The sequence below is a fragment of the Hemiscyllium ocellatum genome, chromosome 11, assembly GCF_020745735.1.
Source record: "Hemiscyllium ocellatum isolate sHemOce1 chromosome 11, sHemOce1.pat.X.cur, whole genome shotgun sequence".
NCBI lineage: Eukaryota > Metazoa > Chordata > Chondrichthyes > Orectolobiformes > Hemiscylliidae > Hemiscyllium > Hemiscyllium ocellatum.
The window spans coordinates 36,462,259-36,480,012 of NC_083411.1; the positions used below are offsets into that span (position 1 = coordinate 36,462,259).

Sequence of the window (17,754 nt, forward strand, 5' to 3'; positions counted from 1 at the left end):
CACTGCTTTTTGACCTGTTAAGTCTAAGTATGTGAAAACTCATGACTGTGTTGAACGTCTCTAATTTGAGTAATTGAACAGTCTACATCCAGGTCCAGGGTTTCTATCTCCAATATATAATGCATACTCTCCCCCTTTGGAACACAGTCCACTGATACAGAAGCATCTTCGCACAGGTCAGTGGATCAAGCGTTTTGGAACCAAGAAGCATGTATTATGATCCTGAAGCTTAATTAGTTAAAGTCATGCAGGTTATCAAAGAAGATCATTGATTAATATGCCTGTGATTTCACTAGGACAAAACATCCATTTGGATTTTATAGCTAATTATTGGGCAGAGAATTCCAGCCAAGTTACTAACCTATCTATGTGGTTATGCCAAAGGTGTTTTAGGAAAAAGGTCTACCTATATCTTCTGAATATTTACTAACAGGTTAATATCTCTGCAAATCAGCTTTTTTTTTGCCTAAGCCAATTATTATGGAATTATCATAGAGATGTACATCACAGAAACAGACCCTTCGGTCCAACTCGTCCACGCCGACCAGATATCCCAACCCAATCTAGTCCCACCTGCCAGCACCAGGCCCATATCCCTCCAAATCCTTCCTTTTCATATACCCATCCAGGTGCATTTTAAATGTTGCAGTTGTACCAGCCTCCACCATTTCCTCTGGCAGCTCATTCCACACATGTACCACCCTCTGTGTGAAAACGTTGCCCCGTAGATCTCTTTTATATCTTTCCCCTCTCACCCTAAACCTATGCTGTCTAGTCCTGGGCTTCCCTACCCCAGGGAAAAGACCTTGTCTATTTATCCTATCCATGCTCCTCATGATTTTATAAACCTCTATAAGGTCACCCTTCTGCGTCCAACGCTCCAGGGAAAACAGCCCCAACCCATACAGCCGCTCCCTATAACTCAAATCCTCCAACCCTGGCAACATCCTTGCAAATCTCTTCTGAACCCTTTCAAGTATCACAACACCTTTCTGATAGGAAGGAGACCAGAATTGCATGTAATATTCCAACAGTGGCCTAACCAATGTCCTGTACATCATGACCTCCCAACTCCTGTACTCAATACTCTGACCAATAAAGGAAAGCATACCAAACGCTTTCTTCACTATCCTATCTACCTGTGACTCTACTTTCAAGGAGCTATGAACCTACACTCCAAGGTCTCTTTGTTCAGCAACACTCCCTAGGACCTTACCATTAAGTATATAAATCCTGCTAAGATTTGCTTTCCCAAAATGCAGCACCTCGCACTGATCTAAATTAAACTCCATCTGCCACTCCTCAGCCCATTGGCCCATCTGATCAAGATCCTGTTGTAATCTGACATAACCTTCTTCACTGTCCACTACACCTCCAATTCTGGTATCAGTTGAAAATTTACTAACTATACCTCTTATGTTCACATCCAAATCATTTATGTTAATGACAAAAAGTAGTGGACCCAGCACCGATCCTTGTGGCACTCTACTGGTCACAGGCCTCCAGTCTGAAAAACACACTCCATCACCATCCTCTGTCTTCTATCTTTGAGCCAGTTCAGTATCCAAATAATTACATAGAAAAGTACAGCACAGAACAGGCCCTTTGGCCCACGATGTTGGACCAAAATTTAATCCTAATGTAACATATAGTAACTTAACCTACGCACCCCTCAACTCACTGCCATCCATGTGCATGCCCAGCAGTCGCTTAAATGTCCCCAATGAATCTGTTTCCACCACCATTGCTGGCAATGCTTTCCATGCATTCACAACTCTCTGCGTAAAGAACCTGCCTCTGACGTCTCCTTTATACCTTCCTCCTAATACCTTCAAACTATAACTTCTCGTACCAGTCAATCCTGCCCTGGGGAAAAGTCTCTGACTATAGACTCTATCCATTCCTCTCATTATTTTGTACACCTCGATCAGGTCTCCTCTCTTCCTCTTTCTCTCCAGAGAGAGAAGTCTGAGCTTATTCAACCTTTCCTCATAAGGCAAGCCCTCCAGTCCAGGCAGCATCTTGGTAAACCTTCTTAGCACCCTCTCCAAAGCCTCTGCATCTTTCCTATTGTAAGGCAACCAGAACTGGACATAATATTCCAAGTATGGTCTCACCAGGGACTTGTAGAGCTGCAGCAAAACCTTGCGGCTCTTAAACTCGACCTCCCTGTTAATGAAAGCCAAAATACCATGTTTTCTGAACAACCCTATCCACTTGGGTGGCAACTTTGAGTGATCTATGTACTTGCACACCCAGATCCCTGTATTCCTCCACACTGCCAAGAATCCTGTCTTTAAAACTATATTCAGCATTTGAGTTCGACCTGTCAAAATGCATCAATTTGCACTTATCCAGATTAAATTCCATCTGCTATTTCTCAGCCCAGCTCTGTGTCCTGACTATGTTGGGCAGCAGCGTGCAATAACCCTCCATTCTATCAGTGGTACCTCCAACCTTTGTGTCATCTACAAATTTACTAACCCACCTCTCAATGTCCTCATCCAAGTCATTTATAAAAACTACAAAGAGCAGAGACCGACGAACAGAGCCCTGTGGGACCCCACTCAACACTCTCCTCCAGACAGAATACTTTCCATCTACAACTACACTCTGCCTTCTGTCAGCCAGCCAATTCTGAATCCATTTAGCCAAATCTCCCTGTATCCCATACTTCCTGACTTTATGAATGAGCTTACCAAGCCTTGTTGAAGTCCATATACACCACATCCACTGCTCAACCGTTGTTGACCTGTCTTGACACCTCCTCAAAGAACTCAATTAGATTTGTGAAGCTTGGCCTGTCCCTCACAAAGCCATGCTGACTGCCTTTAATCACACTATGCTTTGCCAAATACTCTCAAATCCTATCCCTCAGAATTCTTTTCAAAACTTTGCTGACCACAGATGTAAGACTTACTGGTCTGTAATTGCCAGGGATTTTCCTATTACCCTTCTTGAAAAGAGGAACAACGTTTGCCTTCTTCCAATCCTCCTATATGACTCCCCTGGAGAGTGAGGAGGCAAATATCCTTGCCAGTGCTTAGCAACCTCCTTTCTCGCTTCCCGGAGCAGCCTAGGATAAATCTGGTCTGGCCCTGGGGACTTATCAATCATAATGTTTTCCAAAATTTCTAGCACATCAACTTCATCAATTTTGATCTGGTCAAGACTGTATCCCAGCTCCTCTAAGTTTTCATTTAGAACAAGTTCCCTTTCCTTGGTGAAAACCGAAGCAAAAAACTCATTCATCTGCTCAGGCTCCACACACGAGTGCCCTCTGCTATCGCTGATTGGCCCTTCCTTCTCCCTGATCATTCTCTTATTCCTTACGTATGAGTAAAATGCCTTGAGTTCTCCCTAATCCTTTTTGCCAAGCCTTTCTCGTGCCCCCTCATAGCTTTCCTCAGTCCATCACGGAGCTCCTTTCTAGCAAGCCTGTAATCCTCTAAAGCTATGCTAGATCCTTGCTTCCTCCACGTTACGTAAGCTGCCTTCTTCCTTTTGACAAGAAGTTCCTCTGTTCTCATCATCCAAGGTTCCTTAGTCTTAACCCTTCTTTCCTGTCTCAGAGGAACAAATTTGTGCATCACTCGCAACAGCTGTTCCTTAGATAGTCTCCATGAGATCTAACCTTGCTAACCAGTCTCCCATGGGGAACCTTATTGAATGCCTAACCAAGGTCCATATTCACCAGTCCTTAGATTTGTCACATGGGCTTCTACAATCCAGAGTTCTGAATTGAATAGAATTATTCAGATGAATGCCTTGTATGCCACACATTATTTTAGAATTGAAACTGTTTTCCTTGGAGAGGAGAAGGCAAAGAGGAGACTTGATAGAGTTTTTCAAAATCATGAGGGATCTGGACAAAGTAGATAAGGAGAAACTGTTTCCATTGATCAACAGATCAAGAACCAGCGGACACAGTTTTAAAGTGTTTTGCAGAAGATGCAGATGTAAGGTGAGAAAAAACGTTTTTAAAAAGCAGATTTACCACATCTCTTGGCTTTTTGCCTCTTATCATAAAGAGCACATAACATTCTGCACTGTGAATCACTCTTTCTCATTCCTGTGTTTGTTGATACATATGAGCATTTTAGCACACATCAGCAGATCAAATATTTTGGAACCAAGAAGTATGTATTATGATTCTGAAGCTTAATTAGTTAAAGTCATGCAGGTTATCAAAGACAATCACTGATTAATGCGCCTGTGATTACACTAGGACAAAACATCTATTTGGATTTTATAGTTGAAGAGAATTCCAGCCAGGTGACTAACCTAATATCACTTAGGCCGAAGGTGCCATAATCTTTTATCGTACCTCTCACTACAGATTGAACGATTACAACTCTCTAGTGTCCTTCAAGTCCAGTCCAAAATTCAATTCATCCAAAATATTGCTCAATATTGTTTACACACTAAATCCTGCTCAACCATTAGCAAATTTTCACTTATCTTCATTAGTTCTCACATCAGTCCTGTCTGCAATGCTTTAATTTCAGATACAGATTCCAATTTTTTTCTCAGAATATTAAAACTTTCCTATCTGTAATGTTCTGCAGCCCTACCAAGAACTTTGTATTTTTCTAACTCTGGTCTCTAATGTATCTTCCACTCCCTTCATCTCAATAGCATTAGTTGTTTCATTAGACATCTACGCTGTAGTTCAGGAAATTCCTATAGCATTTTGCCTGAGTTTTTACTCGCTCCCTTAATATATCTTCTCCCTTAATTCAGTGTCATATTTGCTTGCTTACGTTTCTATAAAGCTCCTTGGAACATTTCTCAAGTACAACATAAACACAAGTCATTTTTATTGATGTGGCAGTCTCCAACTTTTTCTCATTTATCACCTAATTTTGGCATAGGTGTCGGCCTTAAAAGCATCAATGTATTTTTTCTTTCTTTTTCTCTCAACCCATTACGAATGAGTGTTCAACACTGTCAGTAGTTCAAAAACTGTAAATCACCAAAGAGAAGCATAGAGAGGTATAGCACAGAACAAACCCTTTGGTCTAACTCATTCATGCCAACCAGGTATCCTAAATAAATCTAGTCCCATGTGCCAGCATTTGACCATATCCCTCTAAATCCTCCCTATTTGTAGACACATCTGGATGCCTTTTAAAATATTGTAAATGTATCAGCTTCCACCACTTCCTCTGGCAGCTCAATCCATATATGCACCACCCTCTTGTGTGAAAAAGTTGCCTCTTAGGTCCCTTTTAAATTTTGTCGCTCTCACCTTAAACTTATGCTCTTTAGGTTTGGATACCCCCACCCTAGGTAAAAAAAACCTCATTTATTGATCCTATCCATGCTCGTCATGATTTCCTCAGCCTCCGACACTCCAGGGAAACTAGCCCCAGCCTATTCAGCCTCTCCCTATAGCTCAAACCCTCTAACCTTGGCAATATCCACGTAAATCTTTTCTGAACCTTTTCAAATTTTACAACATCTTTTCTCCAGCAGGGAGACCAGAATTGCACACAGTATTCCATTGGCCTAACCAATGTACTGTACAGCTGCAACATGACCTCTTAATTCCTGCACTCAATGCACTGACCAATAAAGGCAAACATACCAAATGCTTTCTTCACTACCCTAATTACCTGGAACTCCAGTTGCAAGGAACTATGAACCTGTACTTCAAGGTCTCCTTGTTCAGCAACACTCCCTAGGACCTTACCATTAAGTGCATAAGTCCTGCCTTGATTTGCCTTTCTGAAATGCAGCACCTCATATTTATCTAAATTAAACTCCATCTGCCACTCCTCAGCCTATTGGCCCATCTGATCAAGATCCCATTGTACTCTGGGGTAAGTTTCTTCGCTACCCACTACACCTCCAATATTGGTGTCATCTGCAAACTTACTAACCATAACTCCTATATTCACAACCAAATCAATTATACAAATGACAAAAAGCAGTGGATCCTTGTGGCACTCTACTGGTCACAGGCCTCCAGTCTGAAAAACAACCTCCCCATTACCACCCTCTGTCTTCTATCTTTGAGCCAGTTCTGATCCAAATGGCTATTTTTCCATTTTCTAAAGGATCTAATCTTGCTAACCAGTCTACCATGAGGAACCTCATCGAATGTCTTACTGAAGTTCATATAGATCACCTCCACTACCTTGCCCTCATCAATCCCCTTCGTTACTTCTTTTAAAAAAAACTCAATCAAGTTAGCAAGACACAATTTCCCTTGCATCCATTTGATGTTGGATCATTAAGCCAGGACAGGAAACACTCCCATCCATTTGCCTCGTGTGCTTTGAATTAAAGTTTGAGAAATAGCCTATGAATGGCAAGTTAATTTACTGCTTTCCTACTTGGGATATTGTTGTGTATAAATCAGCTGTCATGACTGCTCACATAAGCAGCACACCAAGATAGCAGTGCACATTTTTCTAATGTGATAAGGCACTATCACATCACACTATCACATACATTTGTACAGACTATGTGGAATACACCAATGGCAACTTCAAAAGCTTACATGAATGAAAGTAATCCATACAGTGGTTAAAATACAGTCATCAATTTACACACTAAAGGTATGGTACCTGGTTGTGACAGTCTGAGAAGTGAACTGTAAACATCGTGGCAATCACGTTCTCGACAAATAATGAAATGAGCAACTCTGAAATTCTTGCAATGAATCAGCAATGGGTATCCTGTAGAAGTAAGGGGCAGCTTCTCTATCGCTGAAATATGATGGTGCAAAATCTGTGAAGTATTATTTTAAAAATTAGAAATTTATTTTAGTAATGGCCTTTGAAGTCCATACAATGCTCTACTATTATTCCATTTGTGAACAGCAGTTACAACACCAGCCCTCTGCATGCAGTATTCCCAATTCTCTTTGTTAGATCAAGTTATTAAGTAAAATTTGAAGTGAAAATTGATATGACTGCTGTCTATTGGCAAGCGCACTACTGTAGCATTCAGCCAGAAAGAGAAATGAATAAACAATCCCTATCTTCAACTTCTGATTAGAATTAAAAATTCTGAATTCCAAATTTTTTTAGATTAGATTAAATTAGACCCAACGAGCCCACACTGACCCACCGAAGCACAGCCCACCCAGACCCATTCCCCTATACCTAACACTACGGGCAATTTAGCAGAGCCAATTCACCAACCCGCACATTTTTGGACTGTGGGAGGAAACCAGAGCACCCGGAGGAAACCCATGCAGACACAGGGAGAATGTGCAAACTCCACACAGTCAATCGCCGGAGGCGGGAATTGAACCCGGGTCTCTAGCGCTGTGAGGCAGCAGTGCTAACCACTGTGCCACCATGCCGCCCATAAATATTGAGTATAAAACGATAAGCAATGTCAATCAGGAATTGGACTAAAGTTAGCCATATCCATTTGACACTGGATCACAAGTACTAGGATAGGAAACACACACATCTTATTTGTCTAGGCTTGTTTAGAATTTAAGTTCCATAAGTAAAGCCTATTGTCTTATAACATTGCACCACTAATTGCAAGTTAATTCACAGCTTTCCTACTTTGGGATATCTGTAAGTTGTAAGAAAAGTTATTAGAATGAGATATGAATTTGAAATCTGGATCAAAAAAAAAGTTCAACATGGTTTATCCCAGCAAATTTCAAATGTTTCTTTCTTATTTCTTCCTGGTTTCTTCCTCGCTTGCAAATAGGTCATCCTACATTCTATTTTCTTCCTACCTACATCTTGGCTCACAAAGTCAACATTTATGAGTTTACTACTCTAACTGCTTTGAGAAAAGAATGAATTAGATGTCTTTGCTTCCTTGATCTTTCCATTCTTCTACAACTTCGGGCATTTAATAATCTTGCTTTGCATCATCTGAGCATTATTTCATTTTGTTAAACTTTGGTGACTTATAATACTAACTTCAAGCATCACTTCAATTTCATAAAATATCTTAAAACATAAAAGGTCTTTGGAAAGTTATTTAAAAACTCAACCCTAAAATCAAAAGCTTCATCCAACAGGAACAGGACAAGTTTAGATCAAAAGCTCATGTTACACTTTATTGAAGTCAAAGGCACATAAAAATTAGATGGTGCATAGCATGCAAATGTGTATCATTCCCATCAGGTGTGTTCAGTAAAGTGTGAATTTCTGCTTTAAATTCGATTCAAAAGTAGCAAAGAAAAATGTTACTACATACCCATGTCTCTTTGCGAATCTCTGGTGATGATTCTACATAAATCAGATGTGTCGCAGTCAAGTAAAGTGTTCCTATAGCTGGCTTCTTAAAAGTAAACCGGTCTAGTAACTTTACTTGCTCTACCTGTAAAAAAATAAAAAGCAAACGTTAGGATTGAAATGAGCAACTCTGAAGTTCTTGCAATGAATCAGCAATGAGTGTCCTGTAGAAGTAAGGGGCAGCTTCTTTATCGCTGAAATATGATAGTGCAAAATCTGTAAAGTGTTATTTCAAATGTTAGTAGCTACCCACCACTGGACAGGTGTCATTGTGACATGGCTGACTAGGTATTGTCAATATTGGTTGAAGGCTACATTTTTTAAAATCCCTTCATGGGATGTGCAAGGCACTAGCTAGCCAACTATTTATTGCTCATTCCTAACTATCCTGGAGGTGGTGATACGCTGCCCTGTTAAACTTCTGCAATCCACCTGCTATAGGTGGGCTATGAGGAAAGGAGTTCCAGGATTTCAAGTCAATAACAATTGAAGAAATGGTGATATATTTCCAAGTCAGAATGTGTGTAGCTTGGATGGAACTTACAGATGATGTTCCCATGCTTTTACTGCATTAACCTTCTGGGTAGTTGTGTTTGTTTGGAAAGTGCCATCAGAGAAGCTTTGGTTAGTTCCTGAAATGCATCTTGTAGATGGTGGATAGGCAAGGGTAGAAGTGAGGCGAGTTATTTGCTAGAGGTTACTAGCCTCCGATCTGCAGTTATCACGACAGTATTTACATGGTTGGTCAAATTCAGTTTCTAGTTAATAGTAACCACTAGGACATCAACAACGAGGCAATCAATGATGATGATGCAGTTGAATGACAAGCAACGATGATTAGATTCTCTTTTGATAAAGAGGATAGCTGTCTGACACATAAGCAACGTATACACCAAACCTAGTTGTCACCTACGTCTTGCTTCATATGGACACCCAAAGACTCTTATGTACTATGAAGGAGGTAGTCATTCAGCCCATTATGTCAACAAATCTGATTACACTAATCTCATTTTCCAGCTTTTGGCCCTTGACTCTAGAGGCAATGGCAATGCAAGAGAATATTTAAACGCTGCTCAAATGTTACAAGAGGTTACTATTGGCCGGTGAGAGTTTCACTCATTCAAGTAGTTTCACAGAAGCCCTGTTTTGATAGTAAGTTTACTGGCCCTGTTTAATATGTACTTAACAAGTACGTACTAGTTGGGGAACTGTTGATGTTCTGCGATCTGTTCGGGTCATGAGAGATGGTTGGTAAGGGCTGATTAATATTATAACATTTCCATAGTTTTGGATGGGTCATGGAGACACTATGGCGGTGCGAGTATTGTTCCTGAATAGGCTAGTAGCTTTTGATATTTATTCAGAGACATGTTTTGATGTAAATAGGCCTGAAAATGGTTGAAGATGTGAAGGAGCAGTAATGAGTTTGGAAGGGATATTTTAATTTAGTCTACGTGGCAACAGTAAAATGCACTACAAATACACGGTTTTATGAATGAATGACAGAAACAGTGTTATACTAAACCATGGGTTAGTAAAAGGTTACGAATGAATGAATGAAAATGCAGTATTGATGAATATAGCGAGCTGATGAATGAGTTAGTAAAGATACCTGTAACAGAATCTCTCACACTTCAGACCCTCCAGCTCAGACAGCAACCTGTTAAATCCCCTCCTCACACTCTTTAGTGCAATCGCAGCCTTTCAGCAGTGACCAGAACATTGGAAATCATCCCACTTGTTATCTAACCAGCAATACATACAGTTCCAACACAGCCTTCTTGCTCTTATATTCTATGCCATGGTTAATAACAAGACAAATCCGATATACTTTCTTACACACCTTACTAACCTACTCTGCTACCTTCAAGAATCTGTGGATATACACACCAAGGTCTTTCTGATCTTCTGTAATTTCTAGAGTCCAACAATTTATATTGTAATTCCATGATTTGTTAGCCCTCCCTAACATGCATTATCACATGTTTTTCCAGGGCAAATTCCATTTGCCATTGCTCCATCCAGCTGACCAGCCTGTAGATATCTTCTTGCACTTTGCTGCTATCCTCCTACCAATTTTTGTGTCATCCACAAACTTCTTGATCATACCACAACATTTATGTCCAAACATTACTTTTCACCTCAAGTGGGCTCGAGCACCAACCCTGCAGAATCCCATTGGAAATAAATTTCCAATCACAGAACCATCCCTCCAAGTCACTCTCTGCTTCCTGCCTCTCAGCTAATTTTGGATCCAATGTGCCATTCTGCCTTGGAATTCTTGACCTAAGTTTTCAGGAATACGTTAAAGGAAGAGTGAAATAGGTAGAGGAGTTGAGGCTTAAGAATGGAATTCCAAACGTTAAAGTCATGGGAGGTATAAATGCCATCATCAATAAGGAAGCAATGAAATTAGGAATGCTCAAAAGGACAGAAATGTATAGAATATACTTCACAAAAATATGCCATTAAACCCAATTTGAAGATGTCTGGTGGGTTTTCTTACAGCTAAACTAATAAAGAGTGTCAACTCCAGACACAATCTGTACCTCAAAAGCTATACGGCAGTCTGTGACCTGTGGTCATGTGACAACATTGAGGGTATTTGGCTCTTTTACATCTTAATCTCTTAAATGGACATCATTGCAAAAATGGCAACATAATAAAGAGTGTATCTGATGACGTTTGATCTCTTTAGGAATTGCTGAGAGTGTCCTTCCATGACCGAGCATAGAGTACAACAATTGCTTCAGGGTTTTGGCGTCAGTGTGAAAGACATGTCCCACAAATTGTGTGTGATCAATGCGAAAATGGGTCTTGCACATTCACCAAACTAAGACTCTTCCCCTGCCACAGACCACCATATTACAATGTATTTTGCACCCCCAAACCAAGTAGAAACATGGGAAGGTTTCTAAAAAAATGTGGATCATTTCTCATTCTTTGCAACTCACCTCCCAACAAAAGTAGACATTGATAATAAAATTCATCACCGTCTCTAATGTGCCAAATTAGCCAAGGCTACACAACTAAGAAGTGGTAAAAATCCTTGAGGAGTTTGAGATTAAGGTAAGATTTTTAAGAGAAGCTTTGCAATATGTGGAGCTTTACAATACAGAGACAGTGCAGTACAGAAAGCCTGGTTGGACAGTACTGGATTAACCTGGAGATAAATAAAAATGTCACAGGGTTTTGACAGATGCGCCAAGGTTGAGGTGGAAATGCGGTGGAAAGTACCCTTTAGCAAAAGGATACTTTCAAGCTCAGCCAAAGTTCAAATACACAAGAACATACCAACTAAACTCCAAGTTCTATTTAAAAATGTAACATTTAAAACAGCAGTGCTAAAAAGATTTTCCATCATCACAGAATCCAAAGAAACCAGAAAATGACAACAATCCCATAGTTTCCTGAATGGTAAATTCAGAGGGAATCAGGGCAAGCTGCAGAACATTTTCACTAGTAATGCAATAGATAAATCAAAAGTGATAACCTCAAAGGCACTAGTTTGAAAATATATTCTTAAAACACAAAAGTAATTTTATCATGTGAAATCTTGTGCATAAGCTAACATGCTCACTATGCATCCTGTGTACCTTAGCTGCATTAAATACCTCAGCTGCATGACGCCATATGTTTAATATGATAATAATCTTCAGATTAGCCACTTTGACTCAGGTTAAGGCTCGACTCTTGTTGATTCAATATCAGCTTGTACTTTCGCTATGACATAGGGAGTGGACTAGAAGTGGAAGGAAATCAGTTTGCAACGAGGACAGAAACAAGCCCAAACATTCAAGCTTTCCCCAAAAATAGCGATTCGTATATAAATTTGAGAAGCAGCATTAAGTACTCTGTTCAATCAGATTAACCGACTGTCAGGGGAGAGCATTTCAACTTTATCAACTCCAATCTGAGCCCTCCACTCTAGTTAATTATGAATTTATAATATGAGTCGGCATATCTGCTCTTCTGTGACACAAAAATAACTTCAAACCAACGAGGCTTAAAATAACAGGAAACCCGAGGCAGGGAAAGGAAATGAAAGGCAGACGGTAGAAGTGAATGATGAGAGTCAACGTGAACCCGTTGGAGTTACAGCAGCTTTTAATATTTAGATTGACGTGGCCGGGAGAGGGCTTTTCTCCTACCTTAGGTGTTATAATGTATTCCATTGTGGGAAGTCACGATTAGGAACTTGACTGAAAAATCAAAAAGCTTGGAGTCTTCATTTCTGTTTTTAAACAGAACTCCAGCCATCAACACCGTTACACTCCGCCATCGTTACCACACTCCTCCCCATGCACATCACGCGAGATGTCACTCCGCCTCGGGCCCGGCCCAGGACGTGTCTCAACCCCGCCCACCAATTCCAGTCCCCAACCGGCCCCGCCCCCTCACCGGTCCCCTGAGACTCAACCCCGCCTACCTTTCCTGTCCTTAACCCGGCCCCGCCCCCAGCACGACCCCGCCCCCACACCGGTCCCCAGAGGCTCAGCCCCGCCCACCATCCCAGTCCCCAACCCGCTTCCGCTCCCAGCCCCCGCTCCCGGCCCCGCCCCCACACCGGTCCCCTGAGACTCAGCCTCGCCTACCATTCCTGTCCCCAATCCGGCCCCGCTCCCAACTCGGCCCCGCCCGCCCCTACCCGGCCCCTGCCCCGCCCCCGCCACCCGCACCGGCCCGCTGAGACTCGGCCCCGCCCATTCCCGCAAAACGTTCCCGTCCCCGGCCCAGAACTCAACACGCCCCCTAGCCCCACCCCCCGCATTTAGCTCCGCCCATTCAGCGCAACAACACTTATCCTAGGTCTCAGCCCCACCCATGTCTTTGCCCGCTCCCTTTCCCCGAATCCGGCACAAGGCTGTGCCCAGAACCAACCCTCAAATTCCACCACCCCCCCCCCAACCCAAAGCCCCGTCCGGACCTACCCCAAGCCCCATCCTCGAGCAAACACCGCACTTTCCCCGGCCATAGGACCAGGTCTCAGTCCCGCCCCTGAGCATAGCCCCTCCCCTGGTTCCTCCCCCGAGAACGGCCCCGGCCCCCGCCCTCGCGTCCCCAGAGACCTATTAGAGCAGGATAAATGTACATCATTAATTCTGTGCCTCAGCTGAGTTCGGCATAGTTGCTAGTCTGAAGTCTGACTCTCTGGTTGCTTTGCATTTTCAAAATGCTTTACACAAAAGGTGTGATGGAATTTTTGGTGTCTTGTCCGTCATTAGTCGCACTTTAGAAAGATGTGGTCAGCTGCTTTCTTGAACGGTTGCATTTCTTGGTCTTTGTGCAGGGCTCCCCAAAGTGGAAGTTGGGATCCAAAGTGGTGATGGCAAACTGAAATTTTGCATCATAACCTCTGATGTAGTATTGTTACACCTTCCCCCTTCTCCCTGCTTCAATAAGTCATTTCCTAGCCCTGACTGCTCATAGAGCCATTGTGTCAGGTTTCAAACCATGCACCTAAGGAAGAAATTTGGGAAGCATAGATGTATTGACACAATAGTACTGTATTTCCTGAGAAGGCTAAGGAAATTTGGCATGTCCACATGACTCTTACCATTTTTTATAGATGCACCATAGAAAGCATTAAGGCTTGGTAAGGCAACTGCTCTGCCCGAGACCACAAGAAATTACAGAGAGTTGAGAATGCAGCCCATCCTTCTTATGAGTCCATCTACACTTCCCACTGCCTCAGGAAAAAGCTGTCAACATAATCAAAGACCCCTGCCAACTCTTTTCCACCTTCTTCCATTGGGCAGAAGATACAAAAGTTTGAAAATATATACTAGTAGATTTAAGAACAGCTTCTCCACTGTTAGCAGACTTCTGAATGGATCTCATATATTAGAGATGATTTTTTTACTGCACCTTCCCTGTAGCTTAGGTTAGATTACTTACAGTGTGGAAGTAAGGCCCTTCAGCCCAAAAAGTCCACACCGACCCGCAACCCACCCATACCCCTAACCTAACACTATGGGCAATTAGCATGGCCAATTCACCTGTGGGAGGAAACCCACGCAGACATGGGGAGAATGTGCAAACTCCACACAGTCAGTCGCCTGAGGCGGGAATTGAACCCAGGTCTCTGGCGCTATGCGGCAGCAGTGCTAACCACTGTGCCACCGTGCCGCCCACTAACGCTATTCTGCATTGTGTTATATAGCCCTGAAGAACTTATGTAAAGTATGATTTGTCTGGAACGCAAAGCAATACTTTTCACTATATCTTGGTATATGTGACAGTAATACATCAAATCAAATCAAATCTTCGGACAGGAGTTCTAGGATTTCAAAACAGCAACAGTTGAAGGAATGGTGATATAGTTCCAAGTCAAAGAGCAATGAAAATTGCAGCACAGGAACAGACCCTTCAGCCCTCCAAGCCTGTGCTGTTCCAGATCCTCTATCTAATCCTGTCACCTATTTTCTAAAGGTCTGTATGCCTCTGCTCCATGTCCATTCATGTATCTAGCGAGTTTTGAGAAAATCCGTAGCTCAGGTTGAGGGTCTGGATGTACATTTGCTCGCTGAGCTGGAAGGTTCATTTTCAGGTGTTTCATCACCATACTAGGTAACATCATCAGTGAGCACCTGGTGAAGCACTGGTGGTATGGCTGCTTTAAAAAAAAAGGAATTTTGATCACTATTCCCAAAGTAATCCCCGACTGAAACTTCAACCACCTGACCGGGCTCATTCCCCAAAACCAAGTCCAGTATGGCCCCTTCCCAAGTTGGACTATTTACATACTGCTCTGGAAAACCCTCCAGGATGCCCATTACAAATTCTGCTCCATCCAGACCTCTAACACTCATGAATCCCAGTCAATGTTGGGAAAATTAAAATCTCCTATCACCATCACCCTGTTGCTCCTACCTCTTTCCATAATCTGTTTACATATTTGTATCTCTATCTCATGTTCATGGTTGGGAGGCCTGTAGTACAGCCCTAACATTGTTACTGCATCCTTCCTATTTCTGAACTCTACCCATATCGCTTCACTGCTCGAGTCCTCCATTGTGCCCTCTTTCAGCACAGCTGTGATATCATCTCTGACCAGTAATGCAACTCCTCTACCACTTTTACCTCCTTCTCTATCCCACCTGAAGCATCGATATCCTGGCATATTTATTTGCCAATCATGCCTTTCCCTCAACCAAGTCTCAGCAATAGGAATAACATCATACTCCCAGGTACTAATCCAAGCCCTACATTCATCTGCCTTACCTACTACACTTACTGCATGAAAACAAATTCACCTAAGACCACCAGTCCCTTTGTATTCATCATCTGCTCTCTGCCCATCTTCCCCTTGGTCACGCTAACTTCATTATCTAGTTCCAGTTACTACCTCCTTACTGTCCACTTATGTCCTCATTTGGTTCCCATCCCCCTGCCACATTAGTTTAAACCCTCCCCAGCAGCAATAGCAAAAGCACCCCCAAGGACATTAGTTCCAGTCCTGCGCAGGTGTAATCCATCCAATTTGTAATAGTCCCACCTCCCCCAGAACCGGTCCAAAGTCCCAAAAATCTGAACCCCTCCCTCCAGCACCATCTCTTAAATCGCGTATTAATCCTGCCTATTCTTTCATTTCTACTCTAACTACCACATGGCACGGGTGTGGTGTGCAGCTTGAAGTGGAACTTGCAGGGGGTGTTTCCATGAACTTTATCTCAGTCACATTGAAGATATTATGACATAGTTCCAATGCCAGGATAGTGAGTGGATCTAAGGGGATCTTGGAAAGAGTGGTATTCCAATATATGTGCTGGTGGTCCTTGTCGATTGTACAAGTTGTGTATATGAAGCATGCTGTCACAGAATCCTAGGTAAGCTATGACAGTGTATCTTATAGATGGACTCTTGTTTGGAATGTTAACTCATTCTTGTTTGAGGTGATCATTGCATGAGACTTGTGCGACTTGAGTGCTACTGCTATTTGAGGGTGGTGTTTGCTGCTTTTGGACATGAGTTGTATCAGTATCTGAGGAGTCACAAATAGTGCTGAATTTTGTGCAGTCAACAGCAAAACATCCCACTTCTGACATTATCATGGATGAAACATAATTGATAAAACAGCTGAAGATGTTTGGGTTGAGACACAACCCTGAGGAATTCTTGCAATGATGTGCTCAGACAGAGATGATTGACCTCCAACAAATAGAACCAACTTCCTTTGTGCTAGGTGTGATTCAACCAGCAGAGTTCAATTCTTGATTCCATGCGATTTCAGACTTTCACTTCTGATGTTTGGGCTAATGGTGCAATGAGGCCAGGAATAAGTAACCCTGTCAGAACCTAAACTAAGCATCAGTGAACAGGTCACTGCTGAACAAGTGTCATTGATAGCCCTGCAGATGACCCCTTTGATCACTTTGCTGATGATCATGTTGGTTGATAAGGTGATAAATGGACAGATTATATATGCCCTGTCTTTTGTGGACAGGATATACCTAGGAAATATTCCACATTGCTGGATGGATGTGAGTGTTGTAATTGTACTGGACAGGTTGGCTAGGGTTGTAGCTAGTTTTGGAGTAAAAGTCTTCAGTACTATTGCCAGAATGTTGTTGCAGCTCATGCTGCAATCTTTGTAGTATTCAGTATCTTATGTTCTTTCTTTATATCATCTGCAGTGAAGCGAATTGACTGTGATGCTGGGAACCTCAGGAAGAGGCCTGCATTCAGTTCTGGACAGATATTTACAGCAGGGAAGTTATTACAGGAGCAGTATATGTCTGTGCAAAATTAATCCTGCCTGCTTCTTCTTCTGCCGATGCTTTCTCAGTTTCAAATATGTATTTGATTACCTTTCAAAAAAACAAATATTTTGACATAGTTCTTCTCACTTCACAACTTGTAATTTGGAATGGTTTAGTGGATTCCTTAATCTTAGCCTCAGTGGAAATAGTTTTAGTACATTTTCGAAGACCACATTTAATCCATGGAAACACATCGTTGATTTCAATATGGTTTTAATGTCTTTTCCATTATACAACATTCAAAACTGTACATAACAACAACTATATACATTTCTATAAATGTATTTATAGTAAACAAATCCAAAGGTACTTCACAAGATTATTACAAAGCAATGTTTGACATCAAGCTGTATGAGGCAATATTTGGACATTTGGCTAAAGTTTTATCGTTTTGTGGAGCATCTTAAACAAGGAAAGAGAGGTGGAAAGCTAGAGAGTTTTAGGAAGGAGTTCCAGAGCTTGGTGGCTTGATATCTTGGGCATAGCTGCCAATGGTGGAGCAGTTGTAATTACAGTTTCTTTAAAGGACAGAATTTGGTGAGCAAGGATACCTCAGAAAATTGTGGCTTGAAGAAGACAGACAAGAAGTGGAGAGGCTGTGCAGGGATTTGATACAGTATTGAGAATTTAAGAGTTGAGACATTGCTTAACGACAGCCAAAGTATGTTAGCAAAAATAAGCATGAACAGAGAATTGGATTTAATGCAAGGAAGGACATGTACATCGAGTTCTACATGGCCTCAAGTTTACAGAGGATGGAAAGTGAGAGGCTG

General features: G+C 41.9%; 1 protein-coding gene across 1 annotated transcript in view; it reads right to left on the reverse strand.

Annotated features, from left to right (window-relative positions):
- Positions 1–13,212, reverse strand: part of mtmr8 (myotubularin related protein 8) — a 61,105-nt gene extending 47,893 nt beyond the window's left edge. Inside the window, exons 1-4 of the mRNA XM_060832126.1 lie at positions 13,151–13,212; positions 12,371–12,453; positions 8,182–8,304; positions 6,576–6,738 (exon numbers count right to left, since the gene is read on the reverse strand). Of these exons, the coding sequence (XP_060688109.1) occupies positions 6,576–6,738; positions 8,182–8,304; positions 12,371–12,394 (310 nt within the window). The 5' untranslated portion in view covers positions 12,395–12,453; positions 13,151–13,212. The remainder of the gene's footprint in view (positions 1–6,575; positions 6,739–8,181; positions 8,305–12,370; positions 12,454–13,150) is intronic.
- Positions 13,213–17,754: the final 4,542 nt, after the last annotated feature.